Here is a 26878-nt window from a genome sequence, read left to right on the forward strand (position 1 = left end):
TTTGAAGTACTTAAGCTAACGAAGCAACATTTATTTTACCTTGCACTTATCAAGTACGAACCCATGCTAAATTCACCTCTGCATTTCAGCTTTTGTGAAAGATTTGTAGTAAAAAAAACAAAACAACTCATTTACTCTAAAACATTATTGTATATGGTTACATATTCAGTAAAAAAGACAATGATGGCAACACAAATCACTGCAGCATGCTGGGGCTTGACATGTGCCTACCAAGTATTGTTTAACACTAATAAGCACCGTCAAGGAGAAGAAAAGTACCTCTGGATCTGGTGGCAATGCAAAAGACATCAGTAGGACCCTTCATCAGTAGGTCCCGTAGCAGCTCCAGTTCCCGCAAAAGGCTCTGCAGCTGCTCCAAGCATTATGAGAGACCCTGATGGCTCTCTAGCCCTCATGATGAGCCCTGTGGTTGTTCTGCTATGGATCCTGTGGCTGTTCCAAGCATTGCAATGAGAAAATGAAAAAATATACCTCCTGAGGGAGTTGCAGTAAGACAACACCATAAACCATCTGCAGGTCAGTGGCAGTATAAATTTTGTCCTTTACAAAGTTTTCCATCTTTTTTCTCTCTTCTATGAGAGAAATTCTGATTTCTTGGTTGTGGTGCTCATTATTTTTTATTTCTAAATTGGCCTGTCTTCCCCCCCCCTTTTTTTAATGGATTCAGAACTTATACTGGACTATGAATGCCATTATTTGTTTTATTGTGTGGAAGATCTATTTATTTCCTCACATGTTACTATTTACAAGCACTAAAGCTGTATTAGCTAAGTTTATAAGACATTTAGGACTATGAAAACAAAGATGAGACACAAATTACTGTATTTATGAGCAATTATATGCCCCCAAGGTAGTGATGGATTGTTATTGGATCACTTAAATCAATTGTTCTATCCATTAAGGAGACTGGGAGTAGCCCATAAATAATTAGAGTGTGAAGTCTAGCTGTGTCTAACTAGGAGTTTAATTGGTGTTAGTATAAATGAAATCAGTTGAGAGCATCTCAAAAAAGTCATGGAAGAGAAAAAGCTTCACAGAAAGGTCTCTTGAAAAATATAAACAAAAGAACAAGCTTAGAATCTGTTAACTGCTGTAACACCAAGGAAAACAGTGACAGAAAGACCTAAGTCACACAGTCTAATCTTTCTTGCCCTGAGCCACGATGAACGGTATGTCCGTAGTCCCTTCATCTATGCCGGTGCACTGTCTAAACTAACTCCAAGGACTAACAGGCATCACTATGAGGCATTATTTTCTTTTTTCTTTTACACTGCAATTTCACTCTGGAAAGCAATTATAAGAAATATTCCCTTAATCCTTAGCTTTAACTTGCACTCTAACTTCATATTCAAAGGCTCCACCATCACAATCTTCTGCCTCCCAGCAAAGCTGAATGGCTTACTGCTCACTGTACTCCCCTCAGTAAATGCACTTGACAGTAATGTGGAAGGGGATATAAATATCTGGGAGGCCAGACTTGCAATTATCTCAAGAAGTATGGAAGAAAATATAGCTATAATTACCAAAAAGGAGAGCCTGTCCATTCACATAAGATAATTAAATGAACAGATACAAAAGTGAGGTGTCAGTCCCTATGCAGTGTTACAATAAGAAACAATTTCTAGTTCCAGCTGATCGCAGAAGCATCAAGTGGCACTAGAATGCTGCAGAAGAAAAAGCAATGGCAAAATGGTATGTACAGAAGAAAGCCAACGCTTTTCTTTGTACAGTAATGAGTTATCTGTAGCTAAGTCTGACAAAGAACACAACATTCTGGGAATGACTTAATTTAGAAAAGACCAAACTAGTAGATTAGTGTTGGGTTTCCTTCCTAAAATGTAATTTTCCAGTGAAGTAAGGCTCTGTGAAAAACCTTGAAAAGCCTTCAATTGCAGTCAATGGATTATATGGCACAACAGCATTATATGGTACTTGCACTCATATGGTTACATGGTCCATCAGTAAACAATGACGTTGAATGAAACATGCACATCTGTTAATGACATATGTTCCAGCAAAGCAACAACCTCCTGTTCCAGGGAGTACAACTAACAACTTACATTTTCTGGATGACCCTGAGGCAGATGAGCCTGAGGTAGATGAGCCCTTTGGATTCAACACCACTACTGTTTAAGAAATATATATGACCAATGAAGTAGAAGACCTTGAACACATAACAGTTCAAGAATCCAGACATTTCATAGAATCACAGAAACACCAAGGTTCGAAAAGACCTAAAAGATCATCCAGTCCAACCATTCGTTTCCTTCAAGTTAAATGGGCAGGCCAACTGTTACTTCTCTGCTTTCCCAGACTTATGCAGAACAATAATGCAACTGTGGCTAAAATAACACTGAAAATAAATGCCAGCATAAGAAGACACAGTAATTAAATCTTTCATATCAGCATGGTAGTAAAATGGGAATTGAAAAGTACTGTTATTTGCAGCAACTTACCAATCAGTGTACCTTTATGTCAGTCCTGCGATTTCTTTCTTTGCTCTGCACTGGGAAAGGCACATTCTTCTGCCTGCACTACACTCCAGTCTATGCTTCTACCAAGAACCTCTTGATCTCCTGTTGTGATTTCCCTATCTAGATCATCTTTTTCAGTCCAAGCCCCTTCTGCTTTCAGCAACATTACAAAATAAATGAAACTATTATTTAGCATGCTTCACTCTGAGAAGCATCCATTCATTTCTTTCTTTTTGTTGCTCTTTCTTTGTTTTGCCATTTGAGACCAATCACAGAACTGTACAGTATTCACTGAATTGTACAGTATCTAGTTAGTAGACAACACAGGAAGAGAATTTTGACAAATTCAGTGATGAGAGCAATGTCTAAAATTCATTTTATTTCACTAATACAATGGTCACTTATTTTGGTCTGAAAGAACACCTGAGTCTTGTGATAATTTCATGGAATATCATGAAAACTCTCTGGTGTATTCTAGTCCTTGGGTGCCATGGCTATGCAACAAAAATTCTGGCATGTGGGCCACCAGAGACACTGAGGCTCTATGATGGTAACCACCATCACCCTGCCTCTCCCTTCTCTTTGGCTGCTTTCAAGTGGTATCATGCCTGGCTAGTACCTGGAAGAGTCAGTAGTCACACCCCAGAAAGTGTCTGTACCTCACCTCTTCATGAAGCATGCCAGTTCTGACCCTGGGAAATACTGTGTCACTGCATAACAAAAAAACATGCACTTGTGTTACAGTTTTGACAAAGGTCTGGTAATATTAAAATATAGAGGGGGTATTTTATTGATACCTTCACGTTTGTTCAGAGGAGCTATACCATGCAGCCATCCTATATATATACGTGTGTGTGTGTGTGTGCGTGTAATTGTATATGTTCAAAAATATAATGATATACAACTATTGTATACTGCTTCATATTTCTTCTTGAGCAGGTCTGCAGCGTGTTGGTATATTTCGAATCAGTGGCTCAGTGAATAAAATCAAGGAGCTGAAGCAGAAGTACAATCAGGGAGAAAAAGTAGACCTCATTAATCATGGAGATGTTGATTCTGTGGCCAGCCTTCTGAAACTGTTTCTAAATGAGCTGCCAGTGGCTGTTCTTCCAGACAACATCTGTACTGGCATGCTAAAAACTTTCCAAGGTACAGAGTGGTCACTTCTAAACTTCCTTCTCTGAAATGCTCAGTGCATTACTACTTGCTGAGATGCCATTTTTGAATCTAATCACCATAGTATTACATTTATATTTCTACTGCCTCGCATCTCTCTTTCCAAAGCTAAATCTTCTTTATTTCACGTTTCCTCGCGCAGCAGCCTTTTTATTCCACGTTCTGATTTAGTACTTTTTACTAGTTTTCTTACTGTCTAGCAGCACCAAGTGGCACGGAATGGTGTGAAGTATTTCAATTGCAAAGCCAGAAGAAGTTGCTTACAGCAGTGCTGTCTAGTTCCCTTTTCACATTGATAGTTCTTAATAGTGTACAATCAAATACAACTCTACCATGGATGATAGCTAATGCTTTCAGGCAATTACAACAAGTGCTTCCCAGTGATAACTAATTCAAGCATTTGTGTACAAATAAGTGTGTTTTACTGCAGGTTGCTCTTGTTCAAACTTCATCTGCTGTATTCCAAGTTATGTAAATGCTTATAAAAAAGAAAACAAACAAGAATCCAACTAAAAATGATGACAAAAAGAAGTACACAAAATCACTTTCATCAACTCCAAAAGACTGTGCTGAAAGACCTTTTGGTTTCTACAGATTCTTGCAGTCCCTTGCTTTGGCTAGCCTGAATAATCTTGCTGTTCTTTCTTTTCTCCTCCTCCATTCCAACCCCTTTTCATTAATGTGTTGGGCAACATTGGTCTTAATCTTTATGGAATGTATTTTCTAGGGTTAGAATTGCCCTAAAGGATGTGATTTGCTGTTCACAATATTGAAGCTACACAGATGCATCCTGGAGATCTGTGGCAAATTTGAGCATCAGCTGCCAGTTACTGAGCAGCATCGCCATTTCAATTCTAATACCAGGAGACTTTATCACACTAATTCTGAATTGCTGATCAAACAGAGATGATTTTTGCCTTGTAACACTCCTTTGAAGAATGAGAATCAAGGAAACGCTAAGCATCCACAACTTAGTTTTTCTGAGCATCTCTTGTGTAACTGCAGTTGTGTTTTTATAGAGCAAAAATGTTTTGAGATGGAGAGCTATGAATTAGTCAGGAAACTGAGATGATTTGGGGCTGAAGGGGTACAGTTTCTTACACCTCTTATTGAGAGGCAAATGTGTAAGATCTCTGGGGAAAATCAAGGCCAATAATCTTATAATGTCCTTAAAGGTAGCCTTAAGTGTTCATATACATTATTACTGCCTGTTACCAGCTCTACCAAAAAAAAGCAGCAAGTACTGGCTTCTTCTGCCCTAGCAGGAAAAATAGCATGAAGAGCGCTTATAAAACTTGTAATCTGGAAAATCTATGAAAATAGTTATCAAAACTTAGTGTAGAAATGTGTCATTTGGAATACATACTAAGAGTAAAGAATATATTTCAGTGTCTCTGGTGAGATTGTTGTTACCAGGAATATCTGTGTAATAACCTCTTTATTTCTAAATACAGAGCACAGAATTGACACAACAGAATGCATAAAGAATCTGAGACAGTTAATTAGCTGCCTTCCCAAAGCACATCAAAACCTTCTCCAGTTCCTGTCTGCCTTCTTGTTAAAGGTAGCAGCATACAGTACAGTGAATTGCATGACTCTGGAAAATTTGGCCATTGTGTTTGGACCTGCTCTTTTCAAGTAAGTACTCTGTGTCTATTCACCCATTTTAAACAGTGCTACGTGATCACACTAGAAAATGAAGCTTTTTGTAGTAACAGTATCTCCAATAGGAAGTGCAGCATTTTGAAAGTTAAATGTCTATGCAGAATATTATGGGCTAGTGTAACATCAGCAGAGGGAGCCTCTCCAAGATGCAAAAGTAATTCATTGTATCCTTTGCAGAGAGAGTTTTGGATATATTGGTGCCACTAAAATGCAAGCAGTAGGTGCTGAAGCTGCATTTGGAATAGTAGAGGCCAGACACTTAACTGGATGCTAAAAAAGAAAGGTAGGAGAGCATATGTCAGGCCAGTCAAGATGGTGAGAAGCAGCGGCCTGGAATGGTCTGACAGTACTGGGTTTTCCAGAGAAACAGAAATATCAGCACATCATCCTATCCTTCACATTGATGCAGGAAAGTGATGAAGTGTTTATACTTGTCTCAAAGTTTGCACACCTTTGTTTCAGTGGGTCAATGTCTGTTTCTCTGCTCTGTGAGCTTATAAACTGTGTAACAGTTTATAGCCCTTGCAGGTGATGTTAATAAAAGGAACTTTAAAAAAACAGCTGGATAGACTTATCTAGCAGAGTGTACTGTGACAAGGCTTATAGCATTCACTCTTATGAAAGCAGGCTTCACCATGGAGGATATTCAACTGTGGAACAAAGCAGTTGTACAGCAAAACCCCTTAAGACCTGTGTACTGAAAGTAGTTAATAAGTGTAGGCAAATGAGTTTTGCTCCCAGTGTCTGGGTTAGTTGCACGATACTTGCAGTAGGTAAAAAAAGGTTGATGCTAAAAAACCTTCATCAAAAATCCAGACTTCACACCCACACTAACTCAACAAGGACTGCACTGACTGTCACACTTGTGTCTTAAGGCACCTTTACCATCTCATTGAGCTTATGTGCACGTACACGTAATAATGCCTTATTACTCTCTTCCCAAATTCTTTGAATGTATGCCCACTGTTTTCTGTATCTCTGCAGAAGAACTAAGCAGGTTCCCTTTTTAAGTGATGAGCCCCTCCAGTTTTTAAGCATCCTAGTCTATTCTGGGAGTTTCTCAAGCCAGTTCCAAGCATGCCCATTTGTTTGGGTTTTTGTGTTTTGTTTTTTTTTAGAGTTCACTTAGTGCTAAACTAAATGTTTGTGGCAGTGATCTGTGTGAGAAGCCTTAGAAATGATCAGCTTCGAGCTTCCCTGCCAGAGTGATTTGTCAAGACAGCACAGCTACCATAAATAGAAGTATATCTGCCCAATGAATGTGAATGTGAATGCTTTTTATAGTCATTCTAATCTTACCAGCTCTGGGAGAGGGAAACCAGTAGGTCATTTTCTTTTTTGTGAAGTGTGTAACTGCTGCTGTCCTTGAGAGCTGCCTTCTAGAATTATGAAAAAATCACCTTTCTGGTAATTGGGTGGGGAGTAGAGCCTTGCAACTGGCGTTTTCTTTCAGTAAGATTGCTAGACTGCTTCCCACTGATTGGCCCGAGGCCTCCAAGATTCAGAATAAACTGTTGCGTTTCCCTGTACAAGATGAATTTCTAGGTAGTCAAGAGTGGTACGGGGAATAAAGCCATGCATTTCCATTATGTCTCTCAGAGCAAGACTTTACACAATTAGCTGCAACATTGTTAAACATTTGGCACCCAGGATTAACAGGAAAGTAAGACACATTGAGTACTCCTTGCCATAGTTTGAGTAGAGTTCTGCTTCAGATAGTAGTAGAAAATATGATTTTAAATCTAATCTACAGAAACGTATACCCCATGCTATTGTTGGAAATAACTTTCTGCATGTAACGCTAACTACATTTGTAACATTAATTCGTTTCATGTGTTCACTGTTCTTCACGCATACTGGTACTCTGCATTTCTGGTACAGTTATGTCTTCCTGCTTTCACTTTGGGTTGTTTATTAAACCATTATGCTTTAATTTTTATTCTGTTGATGTTCAAGCATAAATTCAATCTATGATTATTATCTGTCTCAATATATTGACAATTTTATTGTTGAGACCTCTCACATTCATAGATCACTGTAGCAATTGGGCAGATCGGTATGATGGGGGGACGGGTAAGATAGAAAAGTGCTATAAGGCAGGGGAAAACAATTGCTTACCCATATCAGAAGATTCCAGATCTGCAGGGGGAAAGCTCCACCAAGGAGGGATCTTCAGGAACAAACCCTTCCCCACTGGCAGTCAGACCTTATATGAAGTCTAAGGAGGTGCAGTCAGGATCCACCCATTCCAGCCATACAGCTGAATTATTTTCACCTGTGCTCTCAGGGTGGCCTGAGTCCTTTGCCCAAGTACTCAATCAGTGTTTCAGGCCAGGACTCAGCAGATCCCATATGCTTTGCTAAGGTGCCAGAGTTTGGTATTTCCGCAGTTGGACCGTGGAGTAGCTGTGGATGTTGGGACACAAAATTGGAACATAAAACTTGTTGCTAATTATTCCTTACTAAACTAAACTGCGTATACTGAACAGTTATTAAGTACGTTAATCTCGACATAGAAATTATATGCTTTAGCACAAGTGTTACATTGGAAGTCTAGTTACAGGATCACAGAGAACTTATTACCTTTAATTTTAAAGGCTAAAAAATGTCACCATATGAAAACTGGGTATTAAATGTCACTTCTCTGTTTTTAATCTGTTGCAACCCCTTACCTTAACCCTGCATATTTTGAATATTTGACTGAAAATATCTTCATACCGGAATTGTTCTGCTACTGTATTAGTGGCACATACAATTCTTGTGCCTGTTCTGTGTGATAGGACCAAAAGTGTCAATAAAAAAGTAGGTATATATCAGAAAAAAACTATAACTGAGTAAAATGCTCTAATTTTACTTTAGTCTTCATAAACCAGCTTTGATCTCCTTTTCCTGTGGCACTGTTCTCTTAGATTTTTACCCTGGCACGTGTTTCTTGCTTTTTGAAATTTCAGTGTTAACATCTGCATGATGCTGCTGTCATGTCCTCACCTCCTTGTAGGTGAGGGAGCCAAAAACATAGCTCATAGGTCAAGAGTTATGCTGGTTACTCCCTAGATTTTCTTTGCTGGGACCCACTGGAGAATTCTTATTGCTCATCCTCTGAACTATTCACTTCTATTGCTATTCATGCTTCTTGTGAGCTGCTTCACGCCCTATTTGCCTGCACAAGTGCCGAGAGAACGCTCCTTTTCTTTTATCAGAGATCTGACCTGTGTTACTTAGATTTTTTGTGTGCACTTTGCTATGCCTTGTCTTGGTAAAGAGATTTCTGCTAACTGCAGTTAGCAGTTCTTGGATGCGTGCATAAGGGTGCTAGCCAACTATCTGTTTGCATCTACTCACTTTGACTCATTCTTTCTGTAAATTTACAGCAAGTCTTACAAATAAGCTTCTGCCAGCAAGGAACCTTGGCAGGTCTCCTGAACAAAACCAAGGCAGAGTGTGTATGAATTTTCTAGCTTGTGCTTTGTGGCAAAGCAACTTTAAAAGGCTTAGGTTTTCTCAAGGAAAATACTAGTTGATTCCTGATGATCAAGTTCTATTTCTTATTTTTGGTGTTGTTTTTTTTTTTGTTGTTGTTGTTGTTGTTGTTTTTTTGTTTTGTTTTGTTTCTGTTTGGTTGTTGTTGTTGTTGTTGGATTTGTACTACAAAAGAGTTTTTGAGGTGAAGTGCAGAATGTACTTCAGTAGCTATGCCCTTCCTAAGAACATATTCCTGGCCAGTGTGGTGTGAATGCAGCTTCTCTATTGTCAGCCTGATGATTGGTTTCTGCTAGAAGCAGAAGTGTCTGAAGTGGCAGGAAGTGCTTGTTTTGCAGAACTAATTGAAACTGAATGTGGAATGTGGCTGCAGAGAAAACTAAAAATGTTCTTTCTATATTTGGAATCCTCATGTGTTGCCACCTGTGAATATCTGCAGATGTCTGATATTTGGAGTCAGCTGTAGCATCACATTCTGAGTATAGCTTTGGTTTGTCTGATGCTGACTTGAGAATGGAGCACTCAGAAGTACTATGTGAACGTGAGCCCCACTAAATATGGAGAGCTGTTTGTCTTTGGACGGCTTGTGGAGTATTCCATGCTAATGGAGAAAAGAGTTTGGTTGGGGTTCCTGTGTGCTCTGCTAACCAGCCTTAAAAAGATTTTTCTTTTTTCTTTGCTTTGTCATGTGAGAAATGGACAAGTTTTGAGAAAAAGAGGAATCCAAGAGGGAGAATTGTTAGCCAGTCCTGAAGGAAGAAGTGATGATCGAGGTGGTTTGTCCAGTACATCTAAGTTATATCTGCCTATAACTCTGCTTAATACATTCTCCTTTAAAAGGAGCCCAAGCTCTTACAGAAACAACTGTAGATTTACAAAAATTATATGTGAATGAAACCGCTTGAACTGGACCCTGTGCATATATTTGTACTTCAAAATTGCAAATGAATAGCAAAGGTACTAATTTGGCAAGCGGAAGACTGGTGTGTGTATTTCTCTTCCTTAGTCTCCTTAGTTTATGAATTTCTTGTTTAAATATTAATATCATGCTGTGTAGAATTGAGTTGTTGCAGCATAAACAGGGAAGCTGGATCGGGCAACAAATTTAAATGTAATGTTCCTCAAGCCTCCAGATAGCTCACTATGGGAATATACAGTCCCTTAAGGGAATGAGATTACAATGTCACATAATGAATCCCCAGATTTAAATTAAATGATTCCAATTTAGTTTACTTGCATGGATAGAACAAGTTTAACTACTGCTTATTTAATAATAACAAAAAATCCCATTATGGACAATCTGTTGTTGGGAGCACCTGGAAATTCTGCTTCATGTGACCAAAGTCTATGAAATCACAAATTATTCTATTGAAACACTATCTTAGAATTTTTATTATTCCCCCCCCCCACACACAGACTGTTCTTTTAATATTTATGTCATCAAAATTCACCTTCAGAAGCTGAAACAGCAAAACAGCTCTTTCAGCCCTTGTACCTTTGAGTAGTGGCAGATTTTTGTGGCTTCTTTTTTTGTCCTCTTCATCCTTGATATTATGAACTTCACAGTTGAGAAACTGTCAGGCTCTAGCTATCTTGTTCTGCTGCGTCAAAGATTTGATGTGATGTGAGTAGCTGTAGCACACTGAGACTCCATCACTGTGAGCTTTGCGGTATCGTGACCCCCACCTGATGAAGATGACTCCTGTCCCAGCAATCATGTATTAGGAAGGGGGCTGGAACACTTGTTATATCCAACTGTCTAACAGGCTGCACTCTGAATTGTTCGGGGCATTAGGGGTGCTCCGTTCATGACTTATCATTAGACCCTGATCTCAGAGCTCTGAAACTTTATCTATCTGTTCTGCCCTTAGGATTCCTGTCAGTCCATTGGCTTGTGAAGAACAAAGACTTTACAATGGCCTCCTGCTGTATTTGCTTCAGCATTATGAGATGCTTTTTGTCGATGTGAACCCTTGTTTCTCAGCAAGACAAGCAGACGGCCTCCAGGTAAGAAAGTTACATGAACTGATTCAGCAAGGAATCAGAAGTGCTTCACTGAGTTGTGAGCTACAAGTGGAAATAAATTACTTTATATGTAGTTTAAGTACTGACCACAGCTACTTGCCGGTACTATAAGTATTCAGCATAAGCATAAGCTAGAGGAGAACCAGAAGTTAAAATTCTGATTTTTGAAAAAAAAATAAATGCTGATGTAATTGTATAAGAACAGAGACAAGAATAGAGTTCCAACTTCTTCCATGTTAAATATCTCAATGCAGAACTTCATTAGATTAAAGCCACTGATTTTTTTCTCTACTGAAACTCTTTATATTGTGTAGTCGTATGTTGGTGATTCAGGGGAGCAAATACGGAAGGGTGAAAGCCATTTCATCTTTCCATATGTTGCTGAATTTGTCTCAGATTCTCTTTGGGTGACATGTTCTTCTTTAAAAGAATGCTAGCGCTTGGATTTCTTGTTAGCCTCATTGATCAAAAATCTCCTGGTGGAAGAACCTTGATAGACTAATGTTGCTTTAGAGAGAGGGTCAATATAAGTTTTGTTTTCAGTTTGTGATGTTATGTATCATTACCACTTAATTAGAAATTGGTTTTTATTAGGAAATGACTTGAGGGGCATGTAGTAGTAAGGCCTGTGGTCTCAGACTACATCATGAAGTTACCACGCATCCTTGCAGGTCACTCCTAGATGATTGGAAGGGTAACAGATCATGTAGAGTATTATTGAATAGATTTAAATTGTATGTAATTGAAGCTCATGACTCTCATGTTTTTGATTCCTTTCTTTTTGGCTTCTTTCTTAATTGCCTGTGTTAAGGAAAAATCAGCAGACTTCTATAATGCTAAGTCATGATTCATATGCAGAGCATGTTCTGCAAGGAGAATACTGAGACTGTCGTTCTTGGAAAACCTCTCCATATTTAAAAACAAAAAAAAAAAAACCTGAAAAAATCTGTATAATCGTAAGTACAGAGAACAGAAGACACAAGTGCAAGGATGTTTATGAAATGATTCCAGATCTAAAACCCTAGTCAATTCATGCAGACAGCATCGAAGCACACACTTCTACCTTCCACTATACTCTCGTATGTCAACTCTCCTTTGAGAATCCCTGAAACACGTACTCAAATGAGTGTGCAAGATTATCCAACTGTATCTGCTTCTGCTCACAGTAACTATGTGTTCTTACAGTAGCAAGAGGAAATTGGAAAGGTATTGGAAAAGCCAAGAGACTTGGCATTCTATTTCAATGACTTCGTTTTAGAAGGAACTTCACTCCCTGTATTTCTGCAAAATGTCACAGTCTGTCTGGGCTTGTGGTGATGTGGGAAAGAATTTTTCTGGAAAAATCCTTTCAAGTTCCTTAATAAAAGCCCAGACGAAGCATAGCCGTGAGGCACACTCCTGCTCTGAGGTAAGCTTATGAAAGAAATCCCATCTGTGGTGAGGAGGGAATTCAGAATTCTGTGGTTGATCTTCTTTTTGTAATTTCTGGCAGGAAATCCAGCATATTGGATAGGTACCCTCCATCTTTCATAATATAACAATTGCTGAAAGTCCACTAAACGAGAAACATCAAAGTTAGGTCTACAAAGTAAACATATTCAACGTGCATGAACCAGTTCCAGCAAAGCAAGCAAAAAGTGAAATGGCAAATGTGGCTCAGATCCCTTGTTGCTTCCTGGAAATGAAACTTGCTTTTATTGGCTGTTTCTCTTGAAGCAACTTGAAGCAATTACACTGGTGTTTGCATTTTCAGCTATTTAATGTGAGGGATCTTTTTATTGTTGTTGGGGTGTGCTTTTTGTAGAAGATTACACCATAGAAGCTAATTGAATTATAAATCAAACTTTTCCAGTAGTGATTTGTCATGCTCTTTGTCATCATCATTTTCAAATCTTATGTTCTGGATTAAGAAATGACTGGACTTTTATTTTATTTTTTATCAAGTTCTAGAGTGCTTTTTCCTATCTCTGTACTGAAGCACGATAGATAAATCCTTCCTGAATTAAGCAAACAGAAGCACAACTTTTGGGGTGTGTGAATACCACTGCATCCCGTCCTTCAGTCAGAAGAAAAGCTAACGCCCTGAGGAAATAACTCTCATTTCTTGTTTTCTCTTCTTCCCATGCCCTTTATGTATGCTTCTCTTTTTATCAGCAAGGCTGAAGAGACTCTGTAGTTATTCTCTGCAATAGTGGAGCCCTACTGAAAAGGGATTGCAGAGCCAGTGGCTGGGCGAGGGGAGCTAAACACTATTGCAGCCCTTCAGAAAGACCGCAGACACCTCAGAATGGATTTCTGAAACTGTACAGTGTGGTTTGAGTTGGTCGGCCTACTGCACCTAAATATTTTATGGAGACTTCATCTATTTGAATTATGGTTTTATTGAGATGGCTCTTTGTGGCTTAGGGAGTTTTGTTAGTGTCAGGTTTTCAGCATTCTTCAAAGAGGGGAGTGTTTCCACATCAACCGATTTGTTTAAAAAAGAAAGAAAGAAAAAATTGGTGCTTCACTTTCATTTGAAGTTGCCGTAAAAAAGGATTTGCAGTCTGATGAATGGACTGTCCTCAATTTAAGCAGCAATTTAAATGATGTTTTCCTTTGCTTATCTCATGATAATGCTTTTGAAATTAGTTGAAACCTTTCAAAAATGAAGCAAATGTGATCTTATGATATATGAAACTCAGGCTTCCAGGTTAGACTAAAGGGTCCAGTCAGTGTAATTTTTCATGGATAGACTCTCATAGTCCTGATTCATATTTGTGGGTTTAGCATTATTTCCTAACTTTAAACTGGTACAGATCCGGATTGTTTTCTTTCACATATCTTTGCTTTGCAAAGATAACTTTTAGTTGAGTTTAGACGTGAGCATAATTAGTCCTGCGTGTAGCACTTGAACTGCCAAGAGATTTGTCAGTGCTTCTGTAGGCTTTGCTGTTATGTTATGGAAAGGTTTCTTTGTATTACTTCCCATTCCACACACACACAAAAAAGTATTTTTTCTGACCTTTGTAAATTCTTTAAAAGCATGGGCTCATTAAACATTAAGTTTTAAGTTTGTGTTTGGGAGCCGTCCAAACCAGAAGACTGGATTAAAAATGCCGCACATTGAGAATCAGAGCTGGACTTGGATCTCCACAAAGATTATGGGTAATATATTGTGAAAATGTATTTTTTTCTTCTTCTTCTGGATAAACAGAGAAGAATAATTTACTGACTGCAGACATAAGGATTTGATAAAGAGCACCGTATTAGGCAGTTGTGACTTTAAAAGCCTAACAAACTGGAGGTGGCTGGAATATTCATTACTCATTCTAGGTTTTCAACAGCAAAGCCTTTCCATTGATGGGTGAAGAGCACAAGGGATGTGGTCTGGTGATGTGTGATGTTATTTCTGAGCTGTGTCTGAGGTCTTCAGCAGGCCTGCCTTTATGCTGGAGGTCTGTAACTCTGAAATGACAAATATGCCTGATCTGTTTTTAGCAAATGATGAGATCCACTGATCCAGTCAATGTGACACATTTAATGTTTGCTCCAGCATTGTTGGGACTTTCTCCTGCCTTACTGTATGAATGCTGTCACACTTAAATCCTTCCTATGAATCTGTGGATTTTGCCACTACCTCCCTGCTCCCTGTGACATCTAGACAATGTTACTTGTATTTTCCTTTGGCTGATGAAAGTTGTGCTTGGAAAGAATAGGGGAGGCAGGAGGCGTGCTCTGTAAGCTTTGAAGCACGCTCTCAGCTGTGTTTTACTTCATGAAGTGACTTGAACATGAAGAGGGAACCTGGTTAAATTGATGTCCTACGATTCTTTAATGAAATGAGTAATTCAGAAATAGTGCTCAAGTGATTGCACAAGCTGACGACGCTGATCACCATCAGCCATTCAGTGATGGCATAAAAAATGTGAGTGGGAAAGATCTTTCTAAAATTGATTGATGACAGATGCCTTTACCAGATTGGAAAAACACTGTGAGGCGATACGCTGTACAGAAACAAACTAAGCAGTAGTGGAGACTCACTTTTGTTACTTCTCAGTCTGTGAATGCCTGTTTTCAGTTTTGCTGTGAGCAGAGCAGCTTGAAAGCTCCTACCACAGCCAGACTCACAGGCCGTATGTTGATTGTAGATTGAGGAGTGTTATTTGCAGTTCACAAAGGGGAGAAGTGTCTGATGTGTTTAGAGTGGCAGGTGGTTGTGTTGCTTATTAAGGCCAGCTACAACAGAGGGGAGAGAGTCATAATTAATCTAGTGTACATGTTAGGATAACACTAAGTTCTACCTTCAGAGGATCTATGTGGCCTTCATCTGACGTTTTTTACACCTCAGTGGAAGACTTGTGGCTCTGAGATCCATCCCAAGTTTGCAGCAACGTTCTCTTCCACTTGGTGTCAGCATTGTTCTCCCTTGGCTCCTGAGCTGTATTTGATTTGAACATGACCCTCTAACGTGTCCTGAGCATCTATCTTAAAAGTAAGTATTAAATTTCTATTTTTATAACATGTCAGCAGACCATCCTGTTCCTTCCTCAGATAATTACCAATGTCAGAGAAGCATGAAGGAAGGGTACGAACTCACCTCCAAACCGCTGTGAAACGCAACCCTTTTTGATTTTATGTTCACGAAGCCTTCTTAAACTCAGCAAGACCATTGATAAAGTCTGTTATTGCTTTTGTGATCATTTTCTTTGGTGAACATGAGCAACTTGATTTGTTCCATATAGGCTGATGATCGGGATGCTCTGAGAAAACATCCGGAGTGAAGTCTTTGATAGGAAACTCCTGCCTTGGGACATTAGAAGTATTCCTATTGAAAGACTTGTGATATGCAAGCATCAAAACATTTCACTCTTTTACTTGTCTTGTTATTATTATATGCTATTATTACAGCCACTGACATTTCTTTAAAACTCTTTGTGGCTTTTCAGTTTATATTATATTAGGGTTGGGAAAGGGAGATGTTTTCAGAGAAGCAGGCAAGAAATGTAAAATAAAAACATTAAAATATCTGCTGTTAGGAAAGAAGAAAAAAGGTCCTGTTTCTCATTTTTCTGTAGTTTTCATAGGGAAGTTGGGCTTTCTGCTATGCAGCATTCAATTTAATAACTGTTTTCTGATTGCAGTGGCTCCCTTCCATCCGCCCTGAATTCTTAGACCTCTGTTTTCTTCTGTAATGAGTTTTTCGTCTACCCTAGCAAGTATGCAGACATGCTGAAGTACTTAACATCAGTTTGCCAGAAGAATATGCCAGCACTTATCACGGTTGAAAGAAGAAAAGCTTGGCTGAATCTTGTAAGTGTATCAGTGTGTTATGGCCTAGTGCAGTTTCACTCTCTCCCAGCTTATTTGGATTTTTGCTGTAGAGCAGTCTCTGTGGTATTTAATTTCTTTGCATCAAGTGAAAATAGGAATGTGTATTCATGAGTCAGCATTGCTGTTAAATAGTTTCCAGAGCTATCAAACTAAATACTGGGGACCTTTTTATTTTGCTATGAAAAAGAAAAGGGGTGAAATGTGCTTACAAGGATGTGATGATGTGGAATACTGATGATCACAAAACCATGACAGACACAAATGCAGCTGAGCTTAAAATATAAAAAAAAAAACAAACAGATGAAATGTTTGGCTCAGATACGTGCTGCTCCCGTTTCCCAGGGGTCGAGGCTAGAAAAATTCAGTTTGAGTTGACCAGATTCACTGATAGATCTTCATTTTCTTGGAGAAAAAAATGGAAAAGATGTATGGAAAAAGGTGAGAGAAAAAGGAAAAAAGTAGTGACTAGCTGTAGGAATGTTAGAGAAAAATGGACGTTTCAGAAAGTTATGGTAAGAACAAACACATTATCTCCTTATGTGCTTTTTTGCTAGATGCATTTCTAGTCATTTCTGAGGCCTTTTTTTTAATTTAAACAAACATTACTGCAGTTTGGCTTTGCCCGTGTGAATTGACTTGCACAGCTATGGCAATTTAGACACTTGAAGCCAAGGTTCTGTCAACAACCTTTTTTCCGACCTTTGAATTTTCACCTTCCAGCCCCTGAAATTTGATGTAGCTCTGTTCCCATGGGGCCTCAGATGAGCATACCTTTCCTTACTGGATAGAGTCCTTAATACTGTATGCCTTACACTGTTCTCACAAGTGGCAAGACTGCGCTGTGGGATGACTGTGTTAAAGGGTGCTGCTCAGTAATGCATGTTTTTTGTAAACTGTAGGAGACCAGGGAAATACTTGATGAGAGGCTGCTGCAGCACGAGGCAGCATTGCTTCCAGTACGTGACTGGAGCTTCGCCTGGGAGTTGCTGGTGTGGCTGGCTGCACACAAAGGCAGAGTTAGCTCAGGTTTCAATTGCTTTTGGAGAGCCCTCTGCCAGCATCCTTGTTTTGGGAGCTCATGGATTTGCCTCTTCGTCATGGAACCAGGCCAAGCCAGGATGAACTGTGACAGAGCTGAGCTACGGAAGTTAAGTATTGGGGGTACAAGTAGAGGAGAACGAATGATATCCTAGATTCTTTAGGATTTTTGTGTATTATTTTTTTCCCATCGTTATACGCTGGAATTAAGAGATCTAGTACTATTACGAAAATAAACAGATAACTAAAATAAAAATGGGGAATAAAAGCAAAAGGAACCCGCAGTGATAGTTTTAGGATCTTCAGAAAGTTGTGCCAAAGATCAGAGGAACAAGGGAAGAAACTATGATTTTAGAACTTTCTTTTATATGATTTAAGTTGTTAGCTTTTAAATGCTTTTTTATGTTTATTTTTTCAAATAACAGGATTATGCGGATGGCTTTCACAGAGTCGCAGAATATCCTAAGTTGGAAGGGGATCAAATCCAACTCGTGATGCTTGGAGCTACCTGATCTTTTTGACCATTCTATACAAGAGGGCTATGCCGCAATACTAAACAGACAGCTGAGTTTGGTTATATGCAGCGCACTGTAACTCAAAGCTATAGAATGCTTCTAAAAATGTTTCCCTTTTGCATATTTTCACGAGGAAAGTATAGCAAGCAAACTGCCACTTAATTGCAAGGAATTATGGATGGATGAACAAAGTATTTCCTTGGCTGCTTTACTTTTCTTTCAGCTCTTCCTTTCATGTCTTTGAAGTTTCATCTAAGCAAATTCTTAGCTATTTTGCTAATCATATGTCATGGTTTTGCAATTTTGTAATTATATTTTGTAATTATATTCCATAACTCTTTCTATGCTTAAACAGAATGGTGGCTGGGTTGTAGGGGGAAGAGAAAGATAAAACTGTGTTTGAGATTAATATTAAATGGACTATAGAACAATGCACACAAGCTTTATGTGCATCATTATCTTTTGCAATCAATAGGCACAGACCGTGTAAGAAGTTGAGCAACTCATGAAAGCTGCTGCTGACGGAACAGCAAGCTGGTATGTTCTAGATAATCAGTGAGCTCTGTGTTCCTTTCTTTTTGTCTGCCCTGAGTAATTTTGTGTGTTACAGAGAAAAGAGTCTTCTATTCTTGTAAGCTGTAGAATAAAAATACCTCTAGCAAATTTGCAGTTGCAGGCGGGTTTGTAGGCTAAAAGAAAATTTCTGTCTGGATATGTGTGCAGTGATTAACAGGCAGCAGCAATGTTGACTTCTTTTTTCCCTTGTTGCTTATTCCTTATACGGATTTGGTAGCAATGTTGCTGTGGCTTCTAACCAGAGAGAGCACAGGCAGATGAAATCTAAGTCTAGATCCATGTCAGTGTCAGTCTTGTAAAAATTTGCTTCTAATATATATAGCAAAACCAGGCCTATGAAATTGTCCCTCTTTATGAAGTTAAGATAAAAGAAAAAATATCAAATCTTTACGTGCAGAAGAGCACAGCAGGTTTTTTTTTGGTATTGTTACAAAGCTGTCTCTTTTGGGAAGCTTGGCATTTCTGCAGGCACTCTGGAAAAGGAAAGAAACTCTTTAAAATTGGATATGGTAATTTGCAGTTGAAGGGCTACTGCTGTCCCTGTGTGGTCCTCAGTATGGTTCTCATATTAATTGAGAGGAAGAAAAAAAAGCTGTAGTGGAAAAGAGAAGAATTACTTCCTTCTTTGGTATCAACTCATTAATAATTTAATTGAAGTTGGGAGTTGTGTCCTCAGCTCACCCTTCTGCAGCTTTTCCATTCATAGCAAAATAATAGTTCTAGACACTGCTACATGATCCTTATATATACACAGGTCACTCCCATTTATCTCAGTGGAAATTACAACGGATACAAAGAACACAATAACATTGTTTGAAACAGAAAATTGTCAGCTGCAAAGCACTCTTTTTCAGCGCAATCACCACCAGAAGCTATGAATTTTCACCAGCTACGAACAAGAGCCTGCATGCCATACGCCTACAAATCTGCACCAGTAGATGTGACCCGCTGTCACCACTGCTGAAATGCAGCACCCACAGCCTCTCTGTGCTCACATCCACTGCTTGGTCTTCAGAATTGCTGTTGCTGAAAAACACTAATACTTAAGCTCCTTCTTTACTACAGGCCTATCTTGCTTCAGTTCTGAAAACATCGAGTACCGACTGCAAGCTTGAAAAGGAGCTGGACATAAGTGATGCTCCCTAGAATCTTTTCAAAGCCTCTTGTACTGTAACATTTCTGTTTCTTTGAAATCACAAAACCGCAAATCTGTTCCCTGGTTTCTAGTTTTTGGTGGATTATATTTCTGGGAATTGCCAAACTATTTGCATTGAGGTTTTTTTGTTTGTTCTTAGAAGCTGTAAGTGCTGTGTTTAGTTTCATTCTGTTTTAATTCCCTTGGTAGCATAGAAGGTTTGTGTTTTATGTTTGTATTAATAACGTATTGCTTGAGAACGCTATTCCTTGAATAGTTCTGGAGAACAAAGTACCAATGGAAATGCTACGTGCTATAATGCTGTTGTTATACACAATGTATACTATGATTTCATTATATGCTAATTATGCTATTTTTTTTACAGTATAGTTCCCCTAAGGCCAGTGAAATCACATAGTTCAGAACTATTGGGACATGTTAAGCAGTCTGAAGGTTCTGAATGAGTAGGCCAGCTTCTGAAAGTCATTGTCATGGGAGACCTATTGGAAAACCATGTGGGGAAAACTGCTGGCAGCTGCTAATGTCTAAGAAATGGGCTATATAATACGTGTGATGGAGTTAAAAGAGTCCAAGGAGAGCATTTTGTAATGATAGGGAAGGAAACTGCCCCTAGGAATACTGAGGAGCTGAAGGTAGGATTGCTGCTTGCGGCATACTAGCATGCAGCACTGATCTGTAACCATAACTCAGTTACTTAAATATTGGCAAGAACGCTGCTGGGTGTGGTAATCTAAGCACAGCATAAAGGTAGCAGAAGTATAGGAATTTTGAGTCAGCAAATAATGTCTGCATCCTGCTGAGCAGGATCAGGCTGGATGCTTTTCCACTTTTCATAATCACAGCAGAGAAAACAATTGCTTTGCTACTTACACGCATAGTAGTTTTGTATTACACCTTCAATTAGTTTGGTTTTGATAACCTCTTAAACTTTACTAGCAGATACAGTTAAAAGGAACTTCAAGGCATGTTTTCACAGGTTCATGTTCTCAAAACCTGAGGAAATAATTTCCTGCTCCTGATCTTCTGCACAGGAACTCTTGCACGTGGGATAGCAGATTGAGTTTGCCCAGGTTTAATGAACCCAAACCCCAGAGACGCAGGTCAATCATTGTTTCTGATGCTGTGCTTCTGATTTACTCTGTTATCTAATTCACTGTGTTCTGTTGTGACAATGCTGATCCTAAAGCAGATTATGAGCTTGAAAGTACTGTAATTTAAAGTTAAGGTTGAGATAGTGGATATATTTCTGTTGCAGATACAGTGTTCAAAGCTAATAGGCTTGGTTTGTTCTTTACTTTTTCTTTCTTTCTTTTTTCCTACCTGCTACAGTAAGATAATTCAGCAAAAACTTTTAATTAGCTCTTATATTTTGCTCTAACGCTGCTGTTGTCTATGGGGCAGTAGAAATAAGCTGTTTTATATGGTTTATACTATCTGTGGTATTAGATCTGCAGATCTTAATGAAATGCTAAGCTGTCTCGCTGCAAAGCTTCTCATTTTTTTTTCCCTACATCTTAGTAAATACTTGAGCAAGTGAGTCCAGTGCAGAGTTGAACAGTTAAAACATCTTATCTGGGAACTGATCAGGCACAACAACCTGGCAAACATAAGTCCTGAGCTTGATGAATAAAAAATGTACCAGTTAAGTGAACTTCAGCTTGTTTCAGTAATTTTATGTTATGTGCATTTCTAAACTCGTTGTGATAGCATGTCTAACATGTGTGAATTTAAATGTGATGGACAACATTCTGGGAGTTAAGGCGTTAAATGCTCCAGATCCGTGGATCATCAATACTTCCTGGCACACCTGTCTCAGAAGAGAAGGAGGACTACACATCCCAGAGGATTGTTCACTGTTCTGTTTCTGTTTTCCATTGAGAGGTTAAAGATAAAATTGTGCACAGACATCCCCTTTTCCCCTTCCGCTCATCTCTGCAGAGCGTGCTTCCTAGCCATGTAAGGCCTTTGGTTTTGGACACTCTCATTTTATTTGATTTATTAGCTTCAATTCCAATTATGTTGTATTGTATCGCCTTCTGTATCAGATCTGCTCTGCAGGGGGGCTGAACTTGATGATCTCTAGTGGTCCCTTCTGGCCTCTACAACTCTCTGTATTGTGACTCTGTATTGTGTTATCTTGCATTGTGATATTTTGTATTTACTAAATAAGTTATGCTCCTCAGGCTGTTGCTGCTGTTTTGTTTTTAGACCCCTCTCCCTACCCTTTCTCTTTTTTCCCTTCTCCTGGGGTGTGGATCCGTGGGACCCCTGCCTCATTAGTCACGGAACTGAGCCAGAGGAGCCCATAAACCATCTACAGTGGGTACAATAAATGCTTTCATGAACTCTGGAGCAAATACCAACATTAAGCTGCATGCAAACAAACTCACAGTCCCCCAGAACCTGAAATATTAGTGCCTCACAGTGACAACAGAAACTGATGTGTCCCTGGTAAAGACAAAACTGGATCTTTCTCAAAAGGCCTAGTTCCTTACTCTCAAATGCCACTCTGCCAAATGCCAAAAGACTTCTCTATCCTGAGCAAACAGCTGCGAGGCATGAAAGCAATGCCAAATATTCAGTCGGTCGGGTAGAATGAAAGTAACAGAGCAGATGCAGTCCATCAGTATTACTTCGTTTGTAAAAGCAAAAAATTGACAGACACTCATTAAAGTACACTCTCTTTGGGACCATGCACAAAACTGGTGAGGAATAAACAACGCATTTGAAGTCTTTTGTTTAGAGAAATATTAATTTCAAATGGGCTTCCAGCATCTGCCTTGCTAAGATGCATCTGAATGTCTCAAGTATGAGAAGCCAAGTAGGTATCGATATTTATTGCCTCTCTATCACTGTTTTGCAATGATCCCACTAGTCAAGTTCTGAGAGAATTGAAGGACAAGGTTTTTTTTAAAATTTATGATTGCTATTTTCGGCAACTTATGTTCCAAACAGAAATCTACAATACGACTCTTCTGCCTTGCATTGCATTATGAAAGAGCAGAATAGTCAGCAGTATATACATTTGGGATGAAGAGGTTTGAATTTTGAAGCAGGTCAACTACTGGCTTAATGCACAGAAACAAGAAATTTGAGTCCCCTGTGACTTAGTCCCCAGCCTTTGAAAAGACCAAATATTTACACAGCCCAATGAACTGCTCTTCAAAGCAGATTTAAACACTTCACATTCCCATCCAACCTAACTGTGGGGCTGATCACTTGAGATGTAACTCATTTTTTCACCAAATACCACCCTTAGGTTGGAACATTTCAACCTGCAAAATGTCAGTGACATGCGACAACCAGGGATCCAGTCCACAGAGCTCACTTAAAGCAGTTCTGTACTGTAGAAATATTACCTCTTCAAATGAATGAAACACAGAACGACCGCTAGCACGATCAAATTTAGGTTTAAAATGCCCGTCCTTTGAGGTGTCAAAACCGAACACATTACTCTAGGTGAGGTCTCACCAATTCTGAGTACAAGGGTGGGATTACTTTCCTAGTCCTGCTCACCACACCGTTCCTGATCCAAGCCAGGATTCCATTGGCCTTCTTGGCCACCTGGGCCAAGTTTAAAGGAGGTTTTGGGCTATAGCTCTTAAGAGTATTTAACAGCCACATATCCTGCAAGGCATTCTCATTCCACCTGCAGAGTCAGAGAGATTCTTCAGCTCATCCTTTGCATAAAGCTGATTGTAACTCAAAGCTCAGTTCCTCGTATCTTGAACTCATCAGGTGATCAGATAAGAGAGGTCAGGCATTTTCAGAGAGTCCAGTGAAGTGCTCACTCAAAGAAACAGAATGTAGCAACAGCTCACACTAATAGTTATAAGCTGTGCGCTATGACTCTCCTTGTCTCCCAGAACACTTCCCTTACAGCATTTAAGTAAATGTAAGGATTTTGCTTGGCTGTGAGAGGAGCCATCACCAAACCGCTTCTTCTCCCGGAGAACGCTGCAACTTATTGCACACCCTCAGAAGGACCTCTCACCTCACTCTGCATTTTCAGATCTCCCTTCTTTTTCTGTCTGATGCCGCTGATGGCTGTGACCGATATATCCATAACAGCATGCGATACAAACATTCACAGTTCTACCATCATAAGAAATGTAAATGAGTGTAGTACAACTGTCAGGATTTAAAATTAAGACCAAAACTGCTATGTAAAGGGAATTTTCATCACTGAAGTCTTTACAGAGTACCCGTGTCCATATCTGGAGATAACTGAAATCTCACCAAAAGCATTTCTACCTTAAGTGACATGTAAGCGCAATCCCAAGCAACACCATACAGAACCATTTGTATAGCTATGCTTCAGATTTCACGTCAGCAATTTTCTCGAGTGCATCATTAACCCACTGGGGAATCAGTCACATCATTGCTCCCATGTTTTCACTGCTGCCTTCAGTCATGTTTTCTCCATCAGGCACAATTATTGTACATGTGTAACAAACTTTTGTTATTGTTGTTGTTGTTTGTTTGTTTTTGGTTTGTTTGTTTTTTGTTTTGTTTTGTTTTTGAACAAAGGGAGAGGGAAGTGGAAGCAGAAACAGCACACAGCAGGGGCCGCTGGAAACCGTTAAGGCTGGGGTCGCTCTTTGGAAGGATGATTCAGCTGTCAGGGCCCTCGGCCGGCGCTAACGAGGCCACGACTGTCAGGTGCCGCGGGGCCGCGGCCACCCGGGCGCAGCTGCTGCTCGTCGGCAGCCCGGGGATGTTCCGCCCCCTACGCCTCTTGAGCTCCTCCAGAAGCCATCGGGAGCCACGAGAGGAGCTTCTGGGATTCATCTGTTGAGGGAGCTGAAGCGGGTTCTGCTGCTGTGTCCGGTCGTAGTGCAGCTGGGGCTGGTAAGTACAGCGGGGGGCTGCTTTTAATACGGGACCTTGGGATTCTATGTCACGTTCTCTGCGTGTTGTGCTGTTTTGTTTCAGGTTGCAGTGAGACGTCTCCCGATGCAGATCAGCCCGGACCGGTGAGCCGGTCAGGTAGTGCCGGGACCGTGGAGGCGGCGAGCTCCCGGGAGCCGTTCGGTGCCGTCCGCCCGCAGCGGGAGGACGCCGGGCTCCCTCCGCGCTCCGTTCGGGGCCGACGCGGGGCTCTCGCCGGGCTCCTCCGGCTTCTCGGAGGCGGGGTAACATCGCCGTCCCGCTGCCGTCGCGTTTTCGGAGGGTGCTGCCGCTCTGTTCCCCGAGTCCCAGCGCAGCCCCGGGGCGCTCTCAGCCCCTCAGGGCTTTTTAGCGGCGCCGTCAGGTCCTCCCGATCTCTCCGGTAGAAGCGAACGGAGTGGGGCCGTATTCCTCCGTTCTCGGTGCTGTTGGGAATAGGAAGCAACGCAAGGGGCTGCTGAAACAAGCTTTGTTCTGCTTCAGGCTGAGCGAAGGCTGCAGCGGAGCCCGTCGTCAGCCCGAACCGGCGAGACGGTGGGAGCGGTGAGCATCTGAGAGCAGCTAGATAAGCTGGGGGCCGCGGCCGAACCACCGGAGAAGGGTTTTTCGGGTTCTTCGGCCCCTTCCGCTTTCCAGCGGTGGGAGCGAGCAGGGTGGGACCACCTATTCCACTCGCCGCCCCTTATTTGTAAGTTCAGGAGCGCGATGCCGTTCCCATCCCGGAGACGCGGCGGGACAGCTTGCCCGACCGGAACGCGTTTGGGATGGCTGTGTTGTTTTCAGGGTAAGGGACCGTGGAGAGAACCAGAACTCCCCGTGCCGTGCCTCCGGATGAAGGAAGACCTAGGAGAGCCGGCGGGTGAGGCTCAAGAGGCAGTAAAGGTGGGTAACATCACCGGGGGTTTTGGTTACAGAAGTTAATGGAAACTTAACAGAAGTTGTCAAGTTTGCCAAAGGCAAAGTAGAGATGAGGGAATGCGTGGGCCTGCTGCGATGGGGACCAGCTGGTGAAACGGGATGTAAGCAGGCGGAGGTGCCCAACGCCCTCCGGTGGCTGCTGTGACTGCTCCTTGGGGGCGTGAGACGAGAGAGGCTTTGAGGAAGGAGGAGTTTGTCTCAAGCGTGGTGGAGCTGGTCAAAGGTGATTTAGGCAAAAAGGAGGCCTGCATATTCCCAGACCCTAATTGGACATGCCTGTGTGTGCTGAAGGAACTGGCAGAAGTGAGTACTGAAGAGCTCCCTATCCTGTTCTTTCTGTTCTTTTCTACAGGAAGGGTGTCTGAGGACCGAAGGACAGCCCGAGTCCCTGCAGTGTTCAGAAAGGGTGAGAAGGTCAGCCTGTGCACCCTGGTGGCCCTTCAGAAGCGATTTGAGGAGCTCTTCCAGCAGTTTCAAGGACAGAGCAGGCATCTGGTGTGACTGCAGAGCCTCTGTGGAGGGAGGTGAATTGTGTTGTGTTCTTGGCTGGTGCATGCTGTCTCTTGGTGTCAGAGGCCCATTCATTTTGTTTGAGGGTGATGGTATGTGGGTTTTCTTGTTCAGGCTGAGGGTGTGCACGAGGAATGGAGTTGGGAGAGGTGATGCCTGCAGGAGTGGAGCATGTTTCATCTGGTGTGGTGCAGCACTGTGGAGTGAAGTCCCCTCCCTGGGTCAGGAGCTGCAGAGTCTCCAGGTAGGTTTGTTTCATGTGGTGTTTTGTTGTGCTGGTGTTAGTGTGGTTTTGTTTGAGGGGGCAATAGAAGGTGTATATTGTGTGGGTGTATGTTTGAGTTGGTGTGTGGTGTTGTGGTTTGGATATGAGTATAGCTATTTTGAACTACTTGTTTGTATAGAGCAGCAAATGCTTCTTTACTCCATATAATAAAATCTGGTTAAAAAGGAGTAATCCTTAATGCAATTGCACTGTAGAAAGGAACAAATCTTTGAATGTATTGATTTTTAAAGACAGTGCAGTGTTCTGTATTATAGAACTCCCATTCTCAGTCTACAAGCACTTCTTGACTTATTTCTTCTCCTTATCCCTGTAACCCTGGTAACTTTCTCCTGGACATCTACCCACCTATAATTTGCAGGACAACATATACGAACTTGCTTTTTTTAGTCTGGTTTAAGGGCCCAAGCTGAAGTCCTGTGACTGTTAGAATACAGTGTTTCTGGAGTCTGTAGGTTGTGGTTTAATGGGGGGAAACAAAGCAACTGACCATGTGTCTGGAACAAAAACAACACAAAAGGCTCCAAAATAATAATAATAATTAAAAAAGCAAATAGTAATTGTTTGGAGTTTATTGCAGTATGTAAATACTGGAAGAAGATGAACAGCAGCTATTGTTTATGTAAGTGTTTCCATCTCCTTGTGCCTTTCTTTTTCATAGCTTTTTTTTAAGATGTGTTGCTTCTGTCTGGCCCTGCTCTTGTGCTTCAATGACATGAATAGGTTAGGGTGGTCCCTCTCTGTGTTGTAAGGTGATTTGTGCCTGTGACTGTGGGAGCTGCTTGGCTACAAATGTTTCTCAAATGCAAACTGGAAGGATTTCTGTTTTGTGAGAAAG

General features: G+C 40.7%; 1 protein-coding gene across 16 annotated transcripts in view; it reads left to right on the forward strand.

Moving 5' to 3' along the window:
* Positions 1–400: 400 nt before the first annotated feature.
* Positions 401–26878, forward strand: part of LOC140253805 (protein FAM13A-like) — a 32111-nt gene continuing 5633 nt past the window's right edge. For 2 of the 16 annotated variants that reach the window (XR_011903991.1, XR_011903989.1), the window contains exons 1-12: positions 401–537; positions 3435–3644; positions 5126–5309; positions 10688–10823; positions 12100–12249; positions 15172–15315; positions 15965–16133; positions 23970–24290; positions 24375–25017; positions 25113–25470; positions 25600–25771; positions 25872–26001. Coding sequence is in view for 2 of the 16 variants with exons in the window: in XM_072339756.1 (XP_072195857.1) it covers positions 3626–3644; positions 5126–5309; positions 10688–10823; positions 12100–12249; positions 16037–16108 (561 nt within the window). In the remaining 14 variants the exon portion in view is untranslated. Of the gene's footprint in view, positions 538–3434; positions 3645–5125; positions 5310–10687; positions 10824–12099; positions 12250–15130; positions 15316–15964; positions 16134–17053; positions 17449–17617; positions 21623–23969; positions 24291–24374; positions 25018–25112; positions 25471–25599; positions 25772–25871; positions 26002–26878 lie in introns of those variants that run through there. The other 14 variants (XR_011903990.1, XR_011903994.1, XR_011904002.1 and 11 more) reach the window with 14 other exon arrangements.

Source organism: Excalfactoria chinensis, chromosome 6 (assembly GCF_039878825.1).
Source record: "Excalfactoria chinensis isolate bCotChi1 chromosome 6, bCotChi1.hap2, whole genome shotgun sequence".
Lineage (NCBI taxonomy): Eukaryota > Metazoa > Chordata > Aves > Galliformes > Phasianidae > Excalfactoria > Excalfactoria chinensis.